The 24186-nt window shown below is 39.8% G+C and overlaps 1 protein-coding gene across 6 annotated transcripts; it reads left to right on the forward strand.

Annotated features, from left to right (window-relative positions):
- Nucleotides 1–12: 12 nt before the first annotated feature.
- On the forward strand, nt 13–22253 carry LOC144687267 (calumenin-like). 6 transcript variants are annotated; one of them, XM_078553121.1, is made up of 8 exons: nt 35–111; nt 3958–4022; nt 5203–5439; nt 9425–9618; nt 12347–12513; nt 13744–13804; nt 16838–17037; nt 18290–22253. In XM_078553121.1, exons 3-8 carry the CDS (start codon nt 5216–5218, stop codon nt 18392–18394), a joined length of 951 nt encoding a protein of 316 aa, XP_078409247.1. In that variant the 5' UTR covers nt 35–111; nt 3958–4022; nt 5203–5215; the 3' UTR covers nt 18395–22253. The 6 variants fall into 6 exon arrangements, with proteins under 6 accessions (XP_078409248.1, XP_078409247.1, XP_078409242.1 ...); XM_078553116.1 differs by lacking the exon at nt 9425–9618 and adding an exon at nt 9692–9885 and having other exon boundaries at nt 60–111; XM_078553119.1 differs by lacking the exon at nt 9425–9618 and adding an exon at nt 9692–9885 and having other exon boundaries at nt 77–99.
- The last annotated feature ends 1933 nt before the right edge of the window (nt 22254–24186 follow it).

The raw sequence follows: 24186 nt of genomic DNA on the forward strand, positions 1-24186 counted from the left end.
GTGATTGGTTAATAGTAACGGGTTTGTTTCCGTTTTGGTGCAGGGGTGGGCAATTTCCGGTAGACCCCTTTGGAGAGTGGTTAGGAGACAGAAGAAGTGGTGAGAGATTTGGTAACGATAATTTGTAATTAATGCGTTAATGCTAAAGATTAATATACTAATTAATTATTCAGTTGATTGGAAGATGGTTGCGACCCTCGCTATTGTAGGGTTAATGTTGTTTTTCAATGGGAAAATTTTGAATTTAATATTTATAAAAATAATGTAGCTGTTTAATTTACATTATTAAGCTTCATTGTATGCTTTAATTTTGCATCGGAGATGAATTTGTAGTAAATTGCACTTAAACCGTTAAACTGGTTAATTGTTCAATATTACAACACTGTTATCTAATTCATTTAAACCATAGGATCATAGGGCAAGGTCTGCCTTTTGGGAATGGTTGACCTTTGTACTTGCAATTGGATTTCCCCACTTTTGATCTTTTTCAATTTGATGGTGGGTCAAAAGTAGGTTAAATTATACCTTAACCAGAATAGTTAGACTTTTTTTTATTGCTTTCTTTGTTTCTAACTTCCAAGTTAGGTCATTTTAGATCTTTGGTGAAGAAAAACCTTGTGCTTTTCATGACCTTGGGGTATTCCAAAGAAGTATATTTTTGATATGTAGTCATTGTTGTAAGGTATGTAGAGGCAGCAACCAATTTGTCCAGAGCAAGGTTCTAGGACAGCAATGAGCTAAATGATCAGGTAATTTGTTTTGGTGATTAAGGTTTAGATATTGGCCGGAACACTAGGGATCTCTTTTTATCTGGTATTGTCAGATCTTCTATGTCCATCTTTGAGGGTAAATGCAGCCTAGGTTTAATATCTTGTTCAGAAGACTTTGCTTTACTCCCTCAGATTTATTTTTTGAGTTGAGACCAGGCTAATTATAGATTGTGTGGCAGGTGTTTGTTTTTTCAGAAATTGACAGCAATGATGTGGCTAATCAAGGCATTCCCTAGATTGCTAACTTTTAAATGTTATAACAAATTAATTGGGTTAATTAAATATTAATATGCTACCCTTATCCTCACTTTCTCTTAGACAAGGAGACCATTTTAATTTGACCCTCAACCTACCTTTGTGCTTGGATCAATCTGAAAGATTTGTTACCCAATGTGGAATGAAGTCTGTCTGCTAGCTAGGTTCCCAAGTTTGATCCCCTGCTCAGCTGCCTGATCTCTGCCAGGATGTAGTAATTGGCTCAGCATCCTTGAACTAGGGAGAAGAATATCAGTCAAGTTCTCTTTCCTGCGAGCTGTGGAATGTAATGGTGTAGTGTTGCATTTGGCTACGATGCCTTGGTATTGACGATGCACATAGACACATAACCAGAAGTAGTTCTTCCCTAAAGTATTACCATTTTAAGGTGTCAGATTTGGTGCCTTCCGGAATGTGAATGGTTAGGGAAAGGAGTAGGTGATTTCACTTGCATGCATGGAAAGGGAGCTCTAATCTTGCCATGTGTGTATAATTTCGTGTTGACAGGTGTTTTGAGAATGTTGATATGATATCCCTCCTCCGCTGTTTGTAATATGGATAAATACAGTGTTTGCAAACAGTGTGAGGCAATGACTATTTGAGAATTAAGTAGTCAATGGGTACTGAATTTTGCACTTGGCCTATTAAACCATATAATTGTAACCATGTAAATTCATATTACAGAGGGTGAGTGCAATAGACAAATTTATCTTTGTCAGTAATATCTGATAAGACTTGTGAAAGTTTCAGTACTTCCTTTTTGTGGTTAGTGGTATTGAATTACAAGTAATTGTGCTCGAAGTCTGAAATAAACCCACATGTGATCTTTGTAATTTGATGTAATGATAAAGAGGGGTTGGCATTTTATATTGTGCCTTTCATGACCTCAGGATGTCCTAAAGCCAATGAACTACTTTTGAAGTGTAGTCGCCATTATAATGTAAGTAAGGAGACTAATGTGGCAGTAGAAAGGAGAAGAGGTGCTTTCAGCAATAGTGAGACCCGGCCTTGAAAAATTCTAACCTCAGCAGCACCACCCCAACCTTCCAATGAAACACATTGGTGAATGTGTTGAGATTGCTGTGTGTGCTGCACGCTGTTATCAATGTAGCATCAAAGCTTGGATTTTGGAGAGCGTTGTGAACTGTATGACAGTGGGCTATGTACTAGTGCTGGGGACAACTTAGTGATGATTTGAGTGTCTTGGAGGGTAAACAGATCACATTTAAATGTGATGACTTATATTCCCTTAGTTTGTTATAAGGCTAACAGCATTAGGAAATTATCATCATAAAACAAAACAATGCTGGTTATTACTTTGCTATGTTATTTTCATTACTTATTCTTTCATGGGATGTAGGTGTCACTGGCATTTGTTACTCATCCCTAATTGTCCTTGGGAAGGTGGTGGTGAGCTGCCTCCTTGAACTGCTGCAATCCTTTCTATAGCTTTTTGGTACCACTGAGTGGCTTGCTAGGCCATTTCAGAGGGCAGTTAAGTGTCAATCATGTTTCTGTGGGTCTGGAGTTACGTGTGGGGTTATGAGGGGAATAGATAGAGTGGACAGGATAAAATTGTTTCCCTTGGTAGAGAATTCTAGAACCAGGGGACATAGATTCAAGATAAGTGGCAGAAGGTGTAGGGGGGACATGAGGAAGAACTTTTTTTACGCAGAGGGTAGTGGGTGTCTGGAATTCGCTGCTCAAGTTGGTGGTAGAGGCAGAAACTCTAAACTCTTTTTAAAAAGTACCTGGATCTGCACCTTAAGTGCTGTAAGCTGCAGGGCTATGGGCCAGGTGCAGGAAGGTGGGATTAGAAAGGGCATCTGGTGTCCTCGGGCTGGCATGGACAAGATGGGCCGAATGGCCGCCTCCTGTGCTGTAACTGTTCTAGTTACATCTAAAGGACATTAGTAAACCAGATGGGTTTTTACAACAATTGGTGATAGATTCATAGTCACCATTACTGAAACTGGCTTTTAGTTCCAGGTTTGTTAACTGAATTTATTAACTAATTGAATTTAAATGGGATTTGAACCCATGTTCTCAGAACATTATCTTGAGCCTCTGGATTACTAGGCCAGTGATATTACCTCATTGATATTACCACCATTGGTGCTGGGTTTTCTCCGAGCAAGCTGTAAGACTAAAATTATGTAATAATTATGTAAGGAAAGCTGGGTTATGCATGAAGCTGCACTTCAGTTTATTAATGAGGGAGCTGTAATGTTGCAGTGAGGTATGAACTCTCTATACATACTATTAGCTTGTTACAGTGGAGACTGATCAAGGTTTTAGAGCACGGTGTTAGTTAGGGGTTTACATGCCCAGCATATTTGTGGAGAGGGGATAGAGTAGGGCAGCACATTGAAGAACATCGTTGTCAAATCAGGAGGGAATGTGGATAAGCCTGAAAATGAAGCAATCTGTACAAGAGTTGCGGAGAAATGGCAACGGTTCAAGAAATGCATATGATGCAAACTAAGGAAATAATTTGTTTATGGTGGGACAGGGATATGCAGATGCTGGTAGGAAAATAAAGTGGTGAGTTTGGGAGGGGCAGAGCAGAAGAAAGAGGTGATCAAAACAAGAGTGCTCACGTGTATAAAGGAAGGAATGATCATCTTCTGGTAACCTGCAATGATTGAGATTTAATTGTCCAGAAAGATTTAAATCATAGCTAATAGACATTTTTATGGCTGTATTTGGCATTAATATTGAACATTGTATAATGTTCAGTATTGAATCCTGGCGAACTCTTAGCAGTATTTGGTCTGGGGTTATCTTCATCTTTTTCCACCTTTTTTATATGAGCTGAGAGCTCATAACCAAGCATTTGGTTTTCTTGTTGGGTCGTTTTTATAAATCTAGTTAATTACTTTTAGGCTTTTGTCCGTTGTTTCAAATGGTGATTTTCCTGTATTTCTCTTAGATAAGAAAGTTCTGAAACCATTTTTCAGTAATTCAAGCTGAGGGGTGAAGAATTGAAAACTTGTGGTGAGATGACATGGTTTGCTTTTTGTTTAATATTAAATTATACTGCCCAGATTTTTATTGTAACTGTAAAACAGAATTTAAAGCAAGAACACTGATCAGTGATCTTATGAAGAGATAATTAAGAAAATTGAGCTTTAAAATCTACTGCTTTGGTTAAGTTTGCTTACGGCAGAAATGATTTGCAATTATATAGTGCCTTTCATGTCCTCGGGACATTCGAACCTTTTCACAGCCTATAAATTATTTTTTGAAGTGCGGTCACTATTGTTTTGTAGGGAAATGTGACAGCTGATTTCAGTACAGCATGAGATAAATGACCAGTTAAGTCATTTTTGGTGTTGGTGGAGGGATAAATGTTGGTTAGGACACCCCAGCTCCTCTTCAAATAGCACAATAAGATCTTTTTTAAGTCCACCCCAGCCTCTTATAGTTTTTCATCTTAAAAACTACCTCCAATATTGCAGCACTTGTTTGGTATTACACTGAAGTGTCAGCCTAAGCTGACAAAAGTTTTGATGCCTAGCTTTTTTTCCTCCCTGTAATTTTCTCCCCCTCTCCTGAAACTGCTATCTCCTGTGGAATGCAGTGCCCATAGATGCCAAATGTCCTGTAGTACATCACCAAAATGGCCAGCATAAAGCAATAAGCGTTAACAATTGGAGGCATTGCAGCCAAAATTGGATCCTGGCCATAACGATCATCCAAATGCACACTTCTAGCAAGTGTTAGTTACTAGATGGCAGCCAGGAACTGGAATCTTTTTGGGAAGTGTAAAAGAAGTACAAGAATATTTGCTCAAGAGAAAGAAGAAACAGATGCATTTAAAATGACTCCACCAAGACTGTGTCTCCCAGTAAATCAACTACAAGATCACTGGCACGCCCTGTCTGGCTACCTGCATGGGAAGGCCTGGCAGAATAATAAGGCAGTTGAACAAAACTCGATCAGCGCTCTTATAAGGCATCTGACCTTAAATGTTAACCTTTTTCTCAGGTGCCTTGGTACCCAGCATTTTGTTTTTTTCAAAATTTGAATTCCAGCACTTGTTTGCTTTCTTCCAAATTGTAAAGCAAGGAAAAGGCTTAATTTACTTTCTCTTCTTTTCTCAACACCATATGCATTCACACAACATAGACCAATTTTTTGGGGGGCTTTAATATTCTTTTTTTTTCCCTTTCAGAAAGACAATAGACATGATGGGTTTAACAAAGCTGATTCTGTACTTGACCATGTGTGGTGTTTATGCTCTGAGCAAACCCACTGAAAAGAAGGATCGTACCTTCCATGAGAAGGAGCTGAGTGACAAGGTGCATGATGACTCTGAGAACTTTGAATACGACCACGATGCCTTCCTTGGAGCTGAGGAGGCAAAGACATTCGACCAGCTCACTCCTGAGGAGAGCAAAGAAAGGCTTGGGTGTGTAAGAGCATGTCAGAAAATATTTAACAAATAATGGTTTGCATTAGAAAAGTTGTACTTGTGTATCTATCTCTCATTGCCAACTTTTGTTTCATTTGGAACTATAAATGCTGTATTCTGAGTTTGGATCTCTACCACTAGATATGTGGGGACTTGGTGGTGGCATTTGCATTCCATACCATTGTAGATGTTAATGCGTCAATATTAATAGTGTGGTGAGTCACTTAACCCCCACTGTTTAAATAGGTGATACTCCTTGGCTGTTGGTCACCAACAGCAGTAAGGTTAGAAACTTCAAATCAGTTCTAATTATCTGGATTTTGACTTTTTTTAAATGCCTTTAAAATAAGGAGAACAAGATTACAATAGTTCAGTTGCTGGCTTTCTCTGAAGAAACATGAGCAGCTAGGTCATTTAGCTTCTCTTCATTCTGATTGTATTGAATGTACTCTGAAACATGTGGTTTATAAAAGCCATTAGTGCGGTCCATTACTCCTCCCTCTGTCACAATTGTGGGTAATGGTGGGTTTGATTGTGCTTTACCCCTCCTGGCTTCTTGGATCTTCTCTCCAGGGTGGTGCTTTAGGGCCCTAAAATTTTTCATTGTGGCTTGTTGATCAAATTACCAATGAGTGAAATGGAAAATGTACTGAATTACAATGAGGCATTCAGCTTTTAATCGGGGGCCTTTTAATGTAATGCCCAAAACGTATGTTTCAGTAGGGATGCAGGCAAGGAGAACCGTGTAATGCAGTGCTGCTTTTTCAACTGTGTTTTGCCTCCCGTGTACCTCTTATCTCCCTGGGTCATGCTGTCAGGCGGTAAATCTGCTCACAACCTCTCCCTAAGGGACGGGAATGGCTGCTGGGAGGTGCTCTCTTTTTGATTTGTTCTCCCAATGGAAACTATAACCTGATGGTTGAAGAACAAAGTTCATTTGGAATATTTTTAGTGGGGGAGGAATGGAGATTATTTTCCCTGAGAGATTGGTTTGTAATTCTACACAGAGCAACAATTTTTTTTGATGATGTATTGTTGCCATTGAGATTTAATTGACCTGTTTCCTATCCAGTCTTGCCTCTAAACTGAGGTATCTACTGGACTATGTCCAGAGAGCACTTTTTCAGGTTGGATCATCTGAGTTTGTTGATCTTGCCTGGGTTGGTAGGAGGTGGATTGCAGCTAGCCTCTGAGCTAGGAAGGGGAGGTGAAATTATGAGGTACTCAACTGTGATCATTGTCCAAAGGCTCCCATAGGAAAGTTGCTCAGGTACTGAGGGCGCATAATCTCAATATTTCACTGTTTAGATTTGCACATGAAGAATGACCACACGGGTGAGGTATGGGGTGGGGTGGGGGTGGGGGTATTTGCACATGGAACTAATCTGAGCAAGAATTGTCACCTTCACCTGAATAGAGGATGGAGTCTCCTTTTTCTTCTGGAAGTAAAATGTGATGAAAATGCGTGTTAACTCCGAGTAACTAGCTCTCTTTTTAAGCTCGTTGTATAACAGTGAATCACTAGGACATACTTAAAAACTGGTTTTGTTCACCAGCATTCTGAAGTTGAGTTGAAACTGAGTGCTTTTGCTTTCATTTGTTTCCTTACAGAGCATGGCCTTGTTCCGCAGCTTGTGACTTAAACTCTTGTTCGAGTCAACACTTGAGCAACTTGCCCCTGTGAAAAAAAAGCAGCCCTTTGATTTTACGACTTTGCAAGTTCTGTATCCCTCAGGGCATTGACTTAAAGCCTTCAAATTTACATCTTTGTTTTTTTTTACACTGAGCCCTACATCGCAGCTTACATATTCTGCACTTTCAATTCTGATCTAAGTGTTGACTCACCCAACCATCAGTCACAGAACAGTTCCTTCCTCTACCCATTGCTGCCCTGAGCCCTTGCTACTTCCTTCCTCACCTACAAAAGCCTCATCAGAATCTAGTTTAATGTACCGTCACATCTCCTAATTCCCTTCCTACCTCTGCTTTTTGTCAGACTGTTAGTGAAGTGCCATGAAATGTTCTGCTACATTAAGGGTGCTGTAAATATGAGTTGACTATCTCATCTTTAACAGAAATTCAGTTAAATTGGAGTCCAAGTTGGAATGAAAGAATTATTAACCTGGATTTATTAATGGCACGCACTAGACCTTGACCATTCATTTTCCACTGTGTCTCCTGTCAATGCAAAATGGCCATCTGCACATGTGCACTGGTCTGTACAGATGCCACTCTGCTGCACCAAGCCTGTTAAAGATTTTTTAAAATCTTACGGCCAAGCCCAAAACGAAAGCAGCAAAGGCTAGGAATGCAGCTTAAGAAAGGAAAGAAGCGAAACAGCCTGAGCAAATTGCAAACATCTGAACCCAAAGGCTCTTCTCAGAGCCATCCATGTCTCTTGGGAAAGAGTTGATCCCTGTCCTGATACTGAGAGCAGATTTCAAGTAGTGTATATTTAAAATTTACGCGAAACAGCTACTGCTTAGTTTCCTTAGTCAAACCATATAGCATATAGACTTAGATCGTTAGATTGTGATTTAACTGTTGGTAAAATTGATAGCAGTAGCAGGAATCCCATTCATTTTGTTGGAGGCCACTGTCATGAGAGATCATAAATATTCTATCTCAGATGTCAGTGATGGCTGTAAAATTATGGAGCACTGAAAACACCAGAACACTGCATGTGTGAAATTGGCAGCAAACGCAGCCCTCATTTTCTTGTGCTACCCTGTAACTCATTTAACAAATGTACCCAATTGTTAATACCGTCCAAAAAATGCAATGTGCAGTATCCCAACAAATTTAATGTACACTTAAGCATAGCACCAAGTTCCCCCAGACCAGGTCAGTGTTTTTGTGTAAAGTTTAAAAACTGTACTCTGATTTTAGCATCCCCTTTTCATCATTCTGATATTTTCCCCACTCCAGCAATCTGAGAGACTTTATTGAGTTAAAGGTTGTGAACATTTGTGGTTACTTGCTACATGGTTGAGTCTGCACATGCTCAACACCTTTGTGACTTTGAGTGATATTCGACTAATGGAGCTGGATTTGAACTCTGGTTCTACGGGTGAAGAATAAATTGTGTAAGTCCTTTTTTAAATTTATCCTTTAGGTTTCCTGGTAGTTACTAAACCATTAAAAACTGGGAAGTTTCTTCATTCAGAAACTGGTTTATACAGTTGGCTGATTCTAACTTGGGAGCACTGGAGACATTTCAATTGATCTGTTTATCTCTGCTGGAGAATTTAAAAAATGGACCAAGATTGATCCTTGAACAAATAGTCTAGAACATAAAGTATGTTGGTAACTGGTGAAGGTAGGATTTGGACGTAGTGAACCCAATCGTCCCTCATTTTTACCCCCTTTAGTCAAGTAAATGGGCACTCATGAAGAATAGCCACTTGGATGAAATGTTGGAGGGGATCCTGCACATGCAGAGTCGTACCCAGCATGAGTCACTGCCTTGGGGAAAGGTGGCACCCTGTTGCAGGCCTATTTGTAAAATTGGTGCCTTGAAATAGTACTAACATCTGATGATTTGAAGGCTATGTCAATTTTTTTTGCTTAGATGCCATATGGTCCTTTCCTATCCCTATACCTGCACAGTAGACCGAGCCATCTTCAACAAGGATACTTTTATATTAAAGGGTGCTGAAAAATGGAGATCTAGGCAGTACTCCTGCAGCTGATAGTACTCCTAATATTAAACAGGGATCCTCTGGATGTCAGCACTGTTCTATCTGGTCTTCACTTAAATCAACAACTGGAATTTTATTGTCTCTTACCCATAAATCACCATACCCTGAACTTGATTTAAGGTAGCTGTAAGAGTAAAGTAATTAGCAAGTGCACCCCACCGAAGAATCAATTTCTGTGTAGTGCACCATAATCCCCTACATCGGACATTAAAAGTACCTGTTGATCAGCTTCGCCAAGCTCCTTTCCTAATCTTTCCCGGGTTTTCTGACTCTCCCAACAGAAAAATTGTAGATAAAATCGACGGAGACAAGGATGGGTTTGTTACAGAGGAGGAGCTTAAGCAATGGATTAAATTTGCACAAAAGCGTTGGATTTATGAGGATGTCGACCGTCAGTGGAAAGGTCATGATCTAGACAACGATGGCCTCGTGTCCTGGGAAGAGTACAAAAATGCGACCTATGGGTCCCTGTTAGGTAGGTTTTTTTGACAGCCCTTTAAGGTTCAGAGTCTGACCCTGCCATCTACACATTTTTTGTCTCTTTGTAGAATGATAGTAGATAAAATAGATGAGGATAAGGACGGATTTGTGACGGAGGCAGAGCTGAAGGCCTGGATAAAGCGGGCTCAGAAGAGGTACATCTTCGAGAATGTTGGGCGCCAGTGGCCAGATTTCGACAGTAACCAGGATGGGCTTGTCTCCTGGGAGGAATACAGAAACGTAACATACGGCTACTACCTGGGTAAGGAGCCGCGGGGGTGGAGGGGGGGCAGACAATGAGCTGCATGCAAATAATAAAGGGAAAGGCTTAGTGGCAGTAAACAAAAGGAGGAATTTTGGTGGTAAATACTCAGCTGAGAGTTGTAGGAGTGATTCAATATCTATGAATTCTGATGCTCCTGGCATTACTGGAGACTTCAACTTCTAAGCTACCTTTGTGGAGGTCAGTAATTCAGCAATACAAATTCACGCCATCAGAAAAATTGCATTCATAATTCTCTCTACTTTATACACATGTAAAGTATCAGTGACTTGGTTGGCTACTTGATCATGGATATAGCAACAGGAATAAGCCGTTGAGCCTGTTCTGCCATTCGTTTAGATCATGGATGACCTGTCTGTGCCTCAGCTCCATTCAGCCAACCTTGTTCCATATCCTTGTCTAACAAAATTCTACCAATCTCGGTCTTAAATTTCAATTAACCCAGCTGCTGCCTTAGGTTTTTTTGGGGAAGCACGTTCCAAATTTCTACTACCCTTTTGTGTGGAAAAGGCGCTTCATTATTTCACCCCTAGATGGCTCTAATTTTAAGGCTGAGTAGTGATGTAGAATGGCTGCACCTTTCTCCAGGTTACTTCCTTTCAGAGTTTCCACAGTTCCACTCACTGCCACAATCCATTCAGAATGTTGCCTCCACCTCATTGCACTCAGTAAGTCTTTGAATTCTTTTGTACTGTAGATGTTGAGACTTGGGAAGTTAAACATCTTTCCACTTCTAAGACCAATAGATCACTCTGCGATGGAAGTCTCCTTTTGCTTGGTTGTAGGGTATGCCTAATAATTTTAGATGGTCGCAATTCAGCTCCTGTTGGCCGTAGGTCCACTGCGTACAACGCCCCAAATTCGAAAAATTGATACTCATTTGAGCAGCTATGAAATGGCTGTGAGGTTGGACCCTGTAGAGGGAGTTTTAATTTATTTGGCCTAAGAACATAAGTTGGAGCAAGAGTAGGCTGTCTGAGCCTGCTCCACCATATAGTAAGATCATGGCTGACTTTTTTACTTCAGGTACATCTTTCTGCATAAACCTTGTATTTCCTTGTATCTAAATTGTGTAGATCAGTTCTCTCTCCAGCAAATGTTAATAAAATTTTACCATTCTTTGGAACTAACAGCAATGATTGTATAAAGAGAAATTTTACTTGTTTTGGATACAATATTTTATTGTCTTATACCATATGATCAGATACAGCAAAGTTGGCTGGAATAAATGTGATGTTGGTCAGTTATATTAATATACATAGCCATTTTTAAAGGTTCAGAGTTTTAGAATAATGGAGAAGAGGAAACCTTGAATAAATGTAGCACCTTTTCAAAGTTTTATAACCGCTCTATAGTAAATGTATTAGCCAATGATCACATGTGCAAGTCTATTCAATGAGATGGTTTTTGACCATTGAGCCACACAAATCTATCTTGTGTAATTATTTTTTTAAATGTTGACTTGCCACTTCTGTACATCAATGTGCTGTGAGCAGAAATGTAAGGCCCTGTGCAACTAAATATTCTAACTTGGATCTCTGCCTGTTGACGGTGGGTGAATTGAGTTGGTGAATCGCATGGAAAAAGTCCCTTGAGTTGTAGTTTTGGTTACATTATTTATTACAGAGTTATGTTATAGATTGAATTATGGACAGTGCATTCTCTGTGCAATTTAGAATGCTGTATTAGCCAATCTTTGTGTTTTGCATAATGTTCCCCAAAGTTTAGCACGCGGTGTGCAAACAATCACTAATTGTCTACTGTTGCATCATGAAGTGGCTAACACTTAAATGCATGAATAGGGTAAATTAGTGCCTTTTCATATTAAGTGACCTCAGTCGCAACAAACTGGCAACTTGTCGGTTCCAAGACTTGACAGATCCCCAAGTGTTGATCTTGGTGGGTGGAAGCAAGTTTTTCCATCACCTTCCTGTTCCCCTCTTCCTCCTTGTCACCAAGGCCAATTGCAATGTCCTGATGTCAGCTAACTTGATAAGATGAAACCAAACTCTTTTCCTGTTGAGTAGGCTTTTTCTATGAATGGAAGGAAAATTCACTGGAAATGAGTCATGACGTTTTGATTTTTTTTTCAATGGGCTAATATCTTGGAATTGTGGAAACCACCAATTGTAGTAGCCCCTTTAAAAGAATGACCAGATTTTCCTTTCATTGCGTTGTAACTTGATAATGCAAAGTCCTGTTCTGAGCAGAGATTCCTACTGTGGGTTGCACCAAAGGCAAGAAAGAAGTACTTCAAGGACTGATGTAGAAACATACTTCTTGCTTCAGAAGTCAGTCAATGCCAGTTACTGAACTTTCTATCTGGAACCTGACGTTCTCTTTGATCATTCACTGTGTCTCTGTTTTCAACCTGTTTACTAATGTTGGAATTATTCTCCCCTCTTGACCTTTTTCCTCCCCACCCATTTGATCTTCACAGATGACGTGGATGCTGATGATGGCTACAACTACAAACAGATGATGGCAAGAGATGAGCGTCGGTTCAAAAGGGCTGACCAGAATGGTGACCTGTTTGCCACAAAAGAGGAGTTCACTGCCTTCCTGCACCCAGAAGAATATGACCACATGAAGGACATTGTTGTGCTGGTCAGTGCTTTGATAATGCATTGTTTTCCCCCAACTCTAATTTAAAAATTATGTAGTATTCATAGCACAGAAACAAGCCATTCAACACAACTAGTCTATGCTGGTTCATGCTGTACATAAGCTCCTTCCACTCTGTTTCATCTAATCCTATAAGCATGTCTTTTCTCTTTCACCTTTTGTACTCATCTAACTTCAATTATTTAATGCACCAGGACACAGAAGAACTGAAAGAATGTCTGATGAGGGATGGGTTTGAGGGTTAGAAGAATAGACTCTACTGTGACTTGTTGGGACTGAGCAATGGGGATTGTGATACATTTTCATTGTTGATTCGTGAGGTATCTACACAACCAGAAAACACCACTGTGGCCTATTTGGCTAATCCTAAAAGAAACAAACCTACAAAAATGTTCTTGTCTCCTCAATTGCAATGCTTCCCATCAAGCTACTGGTATTTTTTTTTTTTTGTTGGATTTTCAAGATTATCCTTCCACCTTCATTGTGTGTAGCAGGATGTTTGGGAGCACTCTCCATTCTGCACCGTTAAAACCTAAACTGTTTGCTTCCTTCCGTGTAAGTCTGTCTTCCCAGTTACAATTTGAGTAACAGAGACTCTTCATTGTTCTTAGCTACTTTTCCTTGTGACTGTTCATTTTTTTTTTCTGGTGATTTGGTTTTTAAACTAGGAGAGTCCACAACAGTGGCAATTTCTATAAAGTTGACTGACCAGAGAACACTTGATGGTTCTGTCATTACCAACTTTAATTCTCTGGCTGTCTCGACATTTACCTAGGACATGACTCCTCACGTTATGGGAAGCTGCTGTGTTAGTTCCATTTTTTTTTTTAAACATTGGTATAGTGTCTCAAAACTGGCAACCTCTGAACCAAAGCTGTGCTGGATTTCAGATTTCAAGGGTCGCTTGGAGCATAGGAATAGACAAATTTGTTGCGCTAGCAACAAAGCCGGCAACTAGTCGGGCACTGCACCATGCCATTGCAGCACCTAGCCAAATTATCCAGGTGTTTTTAATTTTACTCTATTTAAAATTGATACATGGCACATTCTAAAAATGTCTGTTTTTTGGACTGGTGGATTTGAAACTCTGTACTGTTTGTACAGACCAAACCTTGAACAGCAAACAGAACTCCTATGTGTCCTGAGACGCGCTACCTCCTTTGGTTGTAAGTTTATATACAGAAATGGGCAAAAGTTTTGTTTCTCTGGCAGGAAACCATGGAAGACATCGATAAGAATGGAGATGGCTTCATTGATCTGGAGGAGTATATTGGTAAGTAGATCAGAGGGTCAGAAAAAGATCAAAAACTAGAGTCTAAAACTGTACCTGATCAATTATTGACTTTAGTTTGTATGGCACCTTTTGCTGTAGCAACATCTCGTGAGAGCTTGCATAGTAAAACTGGCTAATGAGGGGTAGGTGTGAACTGGGATGTGGGGATAAAGGAGATTGGAGGATTTTGACCAGTGTTAGGGTGGATGCAGCAATTGGCAAGGATAAATATGTGACAGGAGTTGAAGCTTGGGTGGAAATCAAACTTGTTGGTGAAGCAAGATAAGTAAGCTGACCCTGTGCACGTGCAAGTAATCTTGGTGATGGTCTCGAGGGGTCAAACTGAAACTTAAGGGTGTATGTTGTTGTAGCTGTGGAAGGAATCTGAACCAATGCAATATTACAGCCAAGAATTGAACAGATAGCTTTGGACTTGCCAAGGATTAGCTAGAGGAAGTTCTGACTCATCCATGGCTTAATAGTCGACCACACAGCAAAGTTGTGGGCTCAAAGATGGAGGGTTATTGTTGGCAAGCATCTGGGGAAGTTGAACCCTTACTTGTATAGTTGCCACGAAGAGACAGCATACCTACTTAAGAGAAAAGAAACAGGCTTCAGCTAGAGCCTGAGAGTCTCTGCAGGAACAGTAATTGTAGAAGGGCTGGGAAGATGAAACCAATGACAGAACAGTTTTAGGGGTGTGGGTCATGAGGTGGTAAAAGATGGATTGGTCAACTGCACCAAAAGGCACAAATCAAGAAGGGCAAAGAGGGATAATATGCTGCAGTAGCTGTTGCATAGGGTATGTCTGTCCATCTCAGGGGTCTGAAGAGAATGCAGGTGTACGGAGTGCAGCGAAGGTTCATTAGGCTGATACCTGGGATGGCAGAACTGTTGTATGAGGAGAGATTGGTTTGACTGGGTCTGTATTCACTAGAGTTTAGAAGAATGAGAGGGGATCTGAGTGAAACATATAAAATTCTAACAGGGCTAGACAGACTAGATGCAGGGAGGATGTTTGCCCTGGTTGGGAAGCCTAGAACCATGGGCCACAGTCTCAGGATACGGGGCAGGCCATTTAGGACAGAGATGAGGAAAAGTTTCTTCACTGGGGGCAGTCAACCTGTGGAATTCTCCACCACAGAAAGCTGTGGAGGCCGGATCACTGAGTATATTCAAGAAAGAAATTGATAAATATTTGGATATTAGGGGCATCAAGGGGTATGGAGAGAAAGTGGGAATATGGCATTGAGGTAGAGGATCAGCCATGATCATATTGAATGGCGGAGCAGGCTTGCAGGGCCAAATGGGCTACTCCTGCTCCTAGTTTTTATGTTTCTAGAAGATTCAAACTTGGAGGAGCGAGTGAGCTTGGTTCAGATGAGCTATTCAAGGACTGTAGAGAGGAAGGAGAGGTGAGCTATGGGGTTGAGGTGGAGTGAATAGAGGGTGGGCATGCTAAGCAAGTGTTTTGAATGGTGCAATCACCTAAGGAAGTGGAGAAAGAGTTGCACTTGTACAGCATCTTTCACAACCACAGCAGCCAATTTGTGCACAGCAAGCTTTCATGAACAGCAATGTGATAGTGATGAGATCGGTTTTTGTGATGTTGATCAAGGGGTAAATTTTGACAAGGGACACCAAGGAGAGATTGATTTGTAATTAACTGATTGTTAAATGCTTAGAGATTCAATTAATTAGTGGTAAAGATGGCTTGTTACTGAGTCGCTTGTTCTAGACTGATGGGTGTTATGATGTGGCAGGTAATATATGCCAGGCGGACCAAATCCACAAGGGAAACTTGCCCACGCTATCGTAACAGTTTTGCAATTTGTATTTATTACGTGAATATTTGCGCACTGAATTCAGAAGTGATGAGTCCACTAACAACTTTAGAGATTTTAAAAATCAAAGCATTTATTAACAAAGAATTCAAACATTTACATAAGATTACAGTTACTTGATATTATAACAAATCCCAAAATTCCTAATTAACTTGACTCCCAACTGCACACCCCCTTTTTAAGGCAACAATCCAAAACAGATTTTAAATTTAAATAAGCAATTCAGCAAGGTTACCACAGCATCCACTCAAATGGAACTCCAAAGACTTTTAACACAACTTTAGTTACTGGAGCAGCATTTTTTCCAGAGTAGCTAGGGCTTCTTCCAAGTTTGTGTCTCAATGTACCATAAGATTTTACACGGCCACCCCCCACCCCACCACGAGCCTTCCATCCCTCTTTATATATGTTTCTCTCTCTCTCTAATGTGTAAAGTCCCATTGTGCTACATGTCTTTGGAAACTTACTTTTCCCATGATATAAAAATATTTCATGTCATCATTATGGTCAGCACTTCTGGGAGAAATAAACGTATTGCTCTGCCTCAGTTATTTTGTTAGTTGTAAGCATTACACCATCCCTTTGATCAAACAACCCCATCGCTTCTCTAAAAGTGCAAATTGCCTTCACACCCTATCTGGAGCCCTCATCCTAGCTTATCCATTGCCATTTCAAAAGTTTGTTTTACACCTACTCTTTTGATAATTTCAGCCTTGCAGTCTATCTGACTCAAATTCAATTAAATCCAGCCACCCACATAACCACACATAAACCTACCTTTCAATATCCCACAATATTATGAAAAATGATAGTTTTGTGACATTGGGCTGTGGAAATTTCATCTACATTCATTATCTAGTCAAGATTCAGTGATGTGGATTGCAATGCTGAGTCGGTGTCTTGAGTTTTACTTGATCACTTATGATAATGTTGGGGTGCCTGAGGAAAAAGTGGCCATGTTTTTTTTTTCTATTGAGTTTTACCGGCAATAAGTCGCCTTTGACGGACAAGAATATGGAGAAGGAGCCCTATGTTGTCTGTTGAACAGAGTTTGGACCAAATGGAAGTTTGGTACTTTTCTTACTCCACCAATATGATTGGGCAAAAGTGGTTTTGTTAACTAGAATCAGGCATGCAGAAGATCAAAAGAAAAAGTTGCATACCTATCTGACCTCCCCATACCTTTCAGGTGATATGTACACTGCAGACAGCGATGGCCATGAGCCAGAGTGGGTCAAAACTGAGCGTGAGCAGTTCACTGAGTTCAGAGACCGCAACAAAGATGGTAAAATGGACAAGGATGAAACCAAAGACTGGATCTTGCCAGCTGATTATGACCATGCTGAAGCCGAGGCACGCCATCTTGTCTACGAATCTGACGAAAACAAGGTGAGCTGTGCACGTTGCTTGTCCAGTTTTTCATATTGAACTGTATCAAGCATTTAGTCCTGTTAATGCAATTTATCAATCCTCCATAGCTGGCTGAGCTTTAGCTGCCAAGGGGCTAGGCTCTGGAATTCCCTCCCTAAACCTCTGTCTCTACCTTCCCCCGCCACTTTGAGATACCCTAAAACTTTGGTCTCCTCTCCTAAAATCCCTTTATGTGGCCCACACTTAAGTTTGTCTGATAAATGGTCCTGTGGAGCGCCTCGTGATTTTTTTTTTTACTTAAGTCAACAATTTGTGTTTAGACAGCACCTTTTTAAAACAGTAGGAAGTCCCAAGATGTTTCACGAGAATGGATAAAATTGAACACCAAGCCACACTGATCAAGCTTATGGTCACATGTCTTAATATCTAAGAAGTAGGCTTTAAGGGCTCGTTTTAAGTGGGTGAGAGGTAGTGGCAAGCATTAAGGCATGAAATAATTGTGAATTTTGTCACAAAATGGACTGATCACACTGCACTTGGATGGAGCAGCAATGAGGGGAGGCAGAGAAATCGGCTCTGGTTGTTCTCACCTGATTGAAGTGCCTCTATGGGCAGCAGCTGAAGACATGATCAGGCTTTGGCACCTTGCATAGTAGAATAGGATACTAATCTTAACTGTTTTAGATTAAATATGACCGCTGAGGATATTCTAGAGACTGCTAGTTCCTGTGAAGCCCTAACCAATGATTTGGTTGATAATATGCAACCAATTTTTTCAGTGAATACTCTTTAGTGGGCGTAGGAGATCAGTTTTTATTCTCTGTACTGGAGTCAATCAGAGAGTGGAAACTGTAGATGGGAGGGGTGGAGTGAGCTATAGTTTTTTTTCCCCCTAAAGTTAGGGAGGGAATTGATGCAACTCGTAGGCTAATGTTTTTTTTTTGCACTTCAAATATCAGTGAAGACTAGTTTTAAAAATTCAGAACTTATTCAAGAGTCAGCACAGATGTTGAGTAAGCATCTTTTCACTTGAAGGAAAATATTGTGGAATAAGCTGAGGGAAAGGCATTGAAGGGCAGAATTCAATAAGTTCAAGAGGCAATTGAATGCATTTCCAGAGAGAAGGGATTGAATGTTGGATATGATAGAATGGGATTGATGTATCCAAGAGGTAAGATTGTTGATCTAATGGCCGTTCCTTGTTCTTAAAAGTTGTTCTGCTGTGAATATGTGGCTCGCTTGTAATTGTTTGCCTCCCAATTTGTTCTAGGATGGAAAACTCTCAAAAGAAGAAATAGTCAAAAAGTATGACCTGTTTGTGGGGAGCCAGGCCACAGACTTCGGAGAGGCCTTAGTAAGACACGATGAGTTCTAAGCATGTAGATAACTACTGCGGAGAACGAACAAGAATCCATTCCATAAAGAAGGGATAATTTATTTTTTACAACTTGCTGTTTAACTCGGTGTTCTGTTCTCAGGTTGTTAAATGAGCTTTATTCAGAAGCAGAGGAGGAGGGTTGGTGGCTGAAAAGAAGCAGCCATCTTGTGCCTGGAGAGTGATGTGTAATTACTGATATATATTTACTTCCCATGTATGTGTAGAACCTAACTACATTTATTTTTGTATTTTTTTTCTTCTTTGATTGGATGACTTCAGAACTTCTAATCCCATGCAGAGCCTATTTAACTTGCAGAAAAGTCCAAGACGTGGTTCATAGCAGTCCAGAACAATTGCTTATGTATAAAATTGAGAAATGCTTCGATTACGGAAGTGTTTTTTGATCAGACCGCTCATTTATATCTTAACAGCAGGTGTCTTTGTGCAATTTGTGCAATTGCCATTTTGGGGCTCAAGCTAATGTGTGTGTATATACACCAGCACTGGGAACCGGATACACCCGCAGTAAATTACCTTGGCTATCTGTTACATTTGTGTTTATAGAGCATTCCACCATCCTGTAATGTACTGCAACAAGGTGAGAAGGAGTAGAATCATTCGATTAACATATATGAAATTGAAGGCCAGAAAAAACAAGCTGGTCCATGAGGCTGCCCCATACTTCGTGATGGCTGGAGCATTATAACTAAACATTTTTCACCCTGTTTTCTATCCCCTCCTTGAGCCATCATGTAATTTCCCTGCCTAGGTGATCACATGGACAGAATATCTGTAAAGATACTTGCCTTCCACATGATGCAATCTCTGGTCAAGAACCAGTTAGGCTCCCCCCTTTAAAGCATATTAATTATAAATAATATTGATCACGTTAATAAACATATACTTTTTTTTTGTCTGACCTCTGAGCCTTTCACTGGCCTCATGCCGCCTTCTATAGATTAGTATATTAAAGTTTAGAAATAAATAGTATACTACGTTTTTAACCCAAGTGGCAATTGTTCTAAGGCAGGTTAATCTCACTGGGATAGGGGCAGGTGGTCCATTCTGCTGATCATCAAACTAAGCAGGCATCCCTCAGAGAAGTATAACTTTGTCCAAGGTTAACATGAAGTATTGCCCTATAACTTTGCTGGTCATTTTGTTGTCCTATATTTACCATCCTGTGTTTTGAGGAGAAAATGTATATTTGGAGAGATTTAATATAAACATTCACAGAAGTGACATACTATTAAAAAAGCACCTGCATCTATTCACCAAGTAAATTCAGTGTTATTTGTGCACACAATGAGACGTGTAGTTGATTTTTCTTAGTATTAATGCATTTATGTGCACATGGTGAATGCATTCTTCTTGTTCAGTCCACGTTGTTGGATGAAAAACAGAAAAGGCTGGAAACACTCAGGAGATCAGACAGCATCATTGTGGAAAGAAACAATCAACGTTTTGAGTGGATGACCTTTAATTTGAGCTGGAAAACAAAAGTTGGCTGCTATTGATGGTGCTTCAGACTAGATTGAGTTTGGGGCTATGATTTGCATTCTTTGCATTTGACTAAATTGGTGTTCAAAAGCTCATGGTGGTGGTACTGTGTAAGGTTTCGGAACAAGACATGAGTCTTGTGAATGTGAGTGGAAGAATTCACAAGTAACAATCATTTGTGAGGAATGAGGGAAGGAAACATGCATCAAAGCTACTGCACGACATTTAGTGTGGTTTCCTTTTTGTGTGTATGATAGAAGTTAAACTCACACCAACAATGTAGTGTGGTTAGCCTGCAGACTGCAGAGGCATGTGCTTAAAATTCTTAGTATCTTTGGTGTTTCAAACTACACACCATATTAGGAATAGCTATAGTCTGACATTTTCCTACTGCAGTTTGTCTAGCCTGCTCGGAGCAGTATTCATGTATTAATCAATTGTGGGATTCTTTCCTTGCCCCTGCTGTGCCAGCCATACATCAGTCAGAATTTGAAAGCAAAGGCAGTTACCTTTTCCAGTGAGAGCTGTTGTCAGTAACCATTGCATCCAAAACATTGACCTGTCTTTCTTGTTGATTTGAGTTGAAGATCTATCATTTCCTTGCTTTCCTTATTTGTTGCACCACTAAAACTTTATGCTGCAGTGTTTTGTCTGTCTTCCATGTGCTCTCTTCCCAATTCATGTATCAAAGTAATGATCTGACTTTGATTACATAAATATGAGGGCACCAAAACAGGCCATTTAGTCCAACTGGTCTATGACACTGAGGAGTCACCCATGCCAGTTAGTCAAGTGCCCAATTCAGAGCATTGGACTCAGTCTCCACATTCACTAAAGCTCTTGAAGGGAAAATGGGATTCATGTTCTCCAACTGTGCAATTTTTGTTTTCCTCCCTGCCCCTGTCAAGTGATGTCAAATGTTGACTTCTAATCTGTGTTTTGACAGTTGAAGAGTCATTTCTGTTTGACACAGTTCCAGATGTGGCTTCTGGAGATATCTAATTGTCAATCACGTTTCACTTCACATTGAGCTGATTGCATAACTAGGAGAGCAACTAGACTCCGACATCTTTTTTATATAAAAGAGAATCTTAATGGACATCATCTCCTTTGGATGCCTGGCTAGAGATTGAGCCTCTAGTGTAAGACCATCTCCTTCCCTTGCATTGTGCCACAGCAATTTTGATGATCTCTCCCTGGTTTAACCAGACATTGGAGTCTTTCTCTCAGTAAATGGATTTCTTTTCAAAATTGTATTGTGAGACAGTTCAGGCAGTAACATCCAGTTACAGACTGGAATCTAATCAAGGTTTGTATTATGTTTATAGATAGTATAAAGGATATATGCGAGTGAGTTATAGGCTGGGCTAACATTTACCTGGAAGAGACTTAAAGGCTGAAATCTGACTGGGGGTTTCAAAAGAATGCCTGGAATTGTAGTAATTAACTTCAGTGGAGTAATTTTATAGTTCATCGTTCTGCTTTTATACCAACAGCACCATGATTTTAGTATGTGATTGAAACTTCATACCCTCACCCTCAGAACCCTGTGTAATTTAGCCAACCTCCCTGCCATGCAGCACAAGTGGATTAGATTGTGTTCTTGTTGGAGGTGAAGTTAATACATTTAGATTTTGTAAAATTTCCTTTTTAAATATTAGTTAAATCTAATCCAGTTGTTACAAACCTCTTTTATTCAACATCTATATCAGTGAATTGAGAGATTTGTATGTGTTTTTAAAGAAAAGATCATAAATAACATTTCCACCCATGCTTGAGGGCAATTTAGAATGTCTGCACTGGGATGCCATGTCTCCAGAGTTGAATAACTGTCGGCACTTAATACCTATAGCTGACTCTGGCTACATGGGAAAGGTATTAATGGACAACTATTGTCTTAAAAATGTGTCCTAGGAAGAATCAGCACTTTGTAAGCAGAGAAAACTAAAGGAGAAAGAACCAACAGATGGTTTAGTTTGAGATAGGGGTCCAAATCTGCCGCTCCATCTAATCTGGGTGCATCATGTGCTGGTGAGAGAGGCAGGTGCACATGTTTGTAAATTAAACTGCTTTTATCATGTGACAGGGAAGGTGTGATCTTGGAGGAAAATCAGTTGCAGTGTGGCACTGGGATATTCAGCACATGTTTGCTATATGTTTTCACAAATCAATTTAAACATCCAGTTTTGCTGCCTGCGGCCATAGGGCAGGTCTGAGCTGCCACTCCCATTCGAGGTGTCAGTAAATCTCATGTTTTTGATATGTCTACATTAGTACATTTTCTTTGTGTAAAATGTTTTGCCTGTGTCTGCTTTGAATTGACTTCTAATCCTCAATAAAGTGTTTTTTAAGTAAAGAGATTTGTTTCGTTATTTTGCCAAGTTCCCAGTTCCGTCTTGCGCTTTGTCATGACTTTTTATTTTGCAGTTATTTGTTTTTGTCCTAGTTCTTGAGTATTGTGGATCACCAACTCTTAAGGTTTGAATTGTAGTTCTTGCATCAGACCTCCCCCCCCCCCCCGCCCCCTCACTAACAGTCTTGCAGGCTTTAAATTTCTGTACTGTGCCCTCATACCTGTTGAACAATTGCACCATTTGCTTTCTATATTTATCAGTGTCTAGTTCTATGCTTGCAAACTCTTCAGTGCAGCAGGTGTCACTGCACCAACCAGAGATTTCCAAACTAAACTGAATAGGAATATGAAGTGCAGCAATCAAATGCCAACAGGAGTAACTACTATAGTGTTTGACAACCAATGAATTATTTCGAGTCCAGTCACTTTTTCTTGATTATATTCTAGTCCAGAAACTGCAATGCACATGAAGTAGCGACCAACTGTAGTCTAACTTTAGTCTTAAGGTGAAAGAGTTCAAAGGGGGGGAATATGGGTACAGGTATGCACATGGAATTCAGTCCCCATTTTAGTCATTCAATTCTTCGTTCCATTTTAAACTCCTGTCTTCATTTAGAATGTAGACTTATCCTGCTATAAATATGCTTTCTAGCAGTGGTGGTTTAGGATTCAGTGTAATTAGTTTATGTTTACATTTTTGGTTTCCATGAATAATGTGAATGTAGCAATTTAAGAGAAAATTATGTATGTAGAAGATATTGAAGTCCACAAAGAGTTAATTACCCTTTTACACATGTCAGATGAATAAAATATACTTGAAGTTTCCATGGGTATCTTGTAGATTGAGAGGGATGGTTTCTAAAATTGAACTTGTTTCATAGCTGTAGTTTAAGATATCTAACTGTCTCTTCAGATTGGCTTCATTTAAGTTTGCAGTCTACAGGACAAGTGCATACGGTCACAAAGCATAGTGTGACAGTGAAGTGTCACTTTTAGCTCCCTTACCAGAGTATTCAAAGAGGAAGTTGGATTTAGGGACAGATCAGCAAACACTTTTTCACAATATCTGATGCCATCATCATCCTGGTTTAAAAATTGAGGATTACATTACAGTGGCTGGGTATTTATTGTCAATCAATAGTCTTAAATGGTCATGGAACAGTAATTTTACCCTACTTCCTAAACATAGTCACTCAACAGAATCTGCTTACACTCTAATAGTCAAGGCTGGAGAATAAATTTACAAAGATTTAGTTTCCATTCTTCTTTCAACATATCACAGGTAGGTTGCAATGCCAACTTCCTGACATGAGTTAAAAGCAAAAAGGTGGTTCTTACTTTGGAATACATGAGCACTTCAGAGATTGCATGAAAGCTATCCCTGAAGTGCTCAATTATTCCAACGGAATTCTTGTCATATCTCAGCTAAACTTTCTAGCCCTCCTGTGCTAAGATGCAATCTATTAAAGTGCAGTTGTGACATATTTTGTGGTTTTTAGCTTCTGTTTGATTAAGTGTTTAATCTTGGTTTACCAACTTCCAGCTCTAACATTTTTTTGTGGCTTTGTGGACCTGCTTCCAAAGTTTTTCATCTTGGCTTCAGATATGGATGGGGATATGCAGCCTCAAATCGCCTAAGAAAATCCCACAAGAAATTATGATCTCTATCCATTGCTTACTAACCAAGTTGAACAATCAAATAGATTTATGCATTAGGAATTGGACTGAAATAACAGTAAAGCTGATGTACATAGTTCAAAGATATTCTTTGCTTGTTTTAAATTGCACTTAGGAGTAGGTAGAATTTTAATCATCATTTGCATTGCTGAAGCTGAACATATCAATCAAATGGGCCCTGTTACAAAGTATAATTGGATTGTTTAAAGATGTCAATGATTACTTGATTTTAATTAGCTTAACAAAGAGAGAGTCTCTG

The sequence above is a fragment of the Cetorhinus maximus genome, chromosome 12 (genome assembly GCF_964194155.1).
Source record: "Cetorhinus maximus chromosome 12, sCetMax3.hap1.1, whole genome shotgun sequence".
Lineage (NCBI taxonomy): Eukaryota > Metazoa > Chordata > Chondrichthyes > Lamniformes > Cetorhinidae > Cetorhinus > Cetorhinus maximus.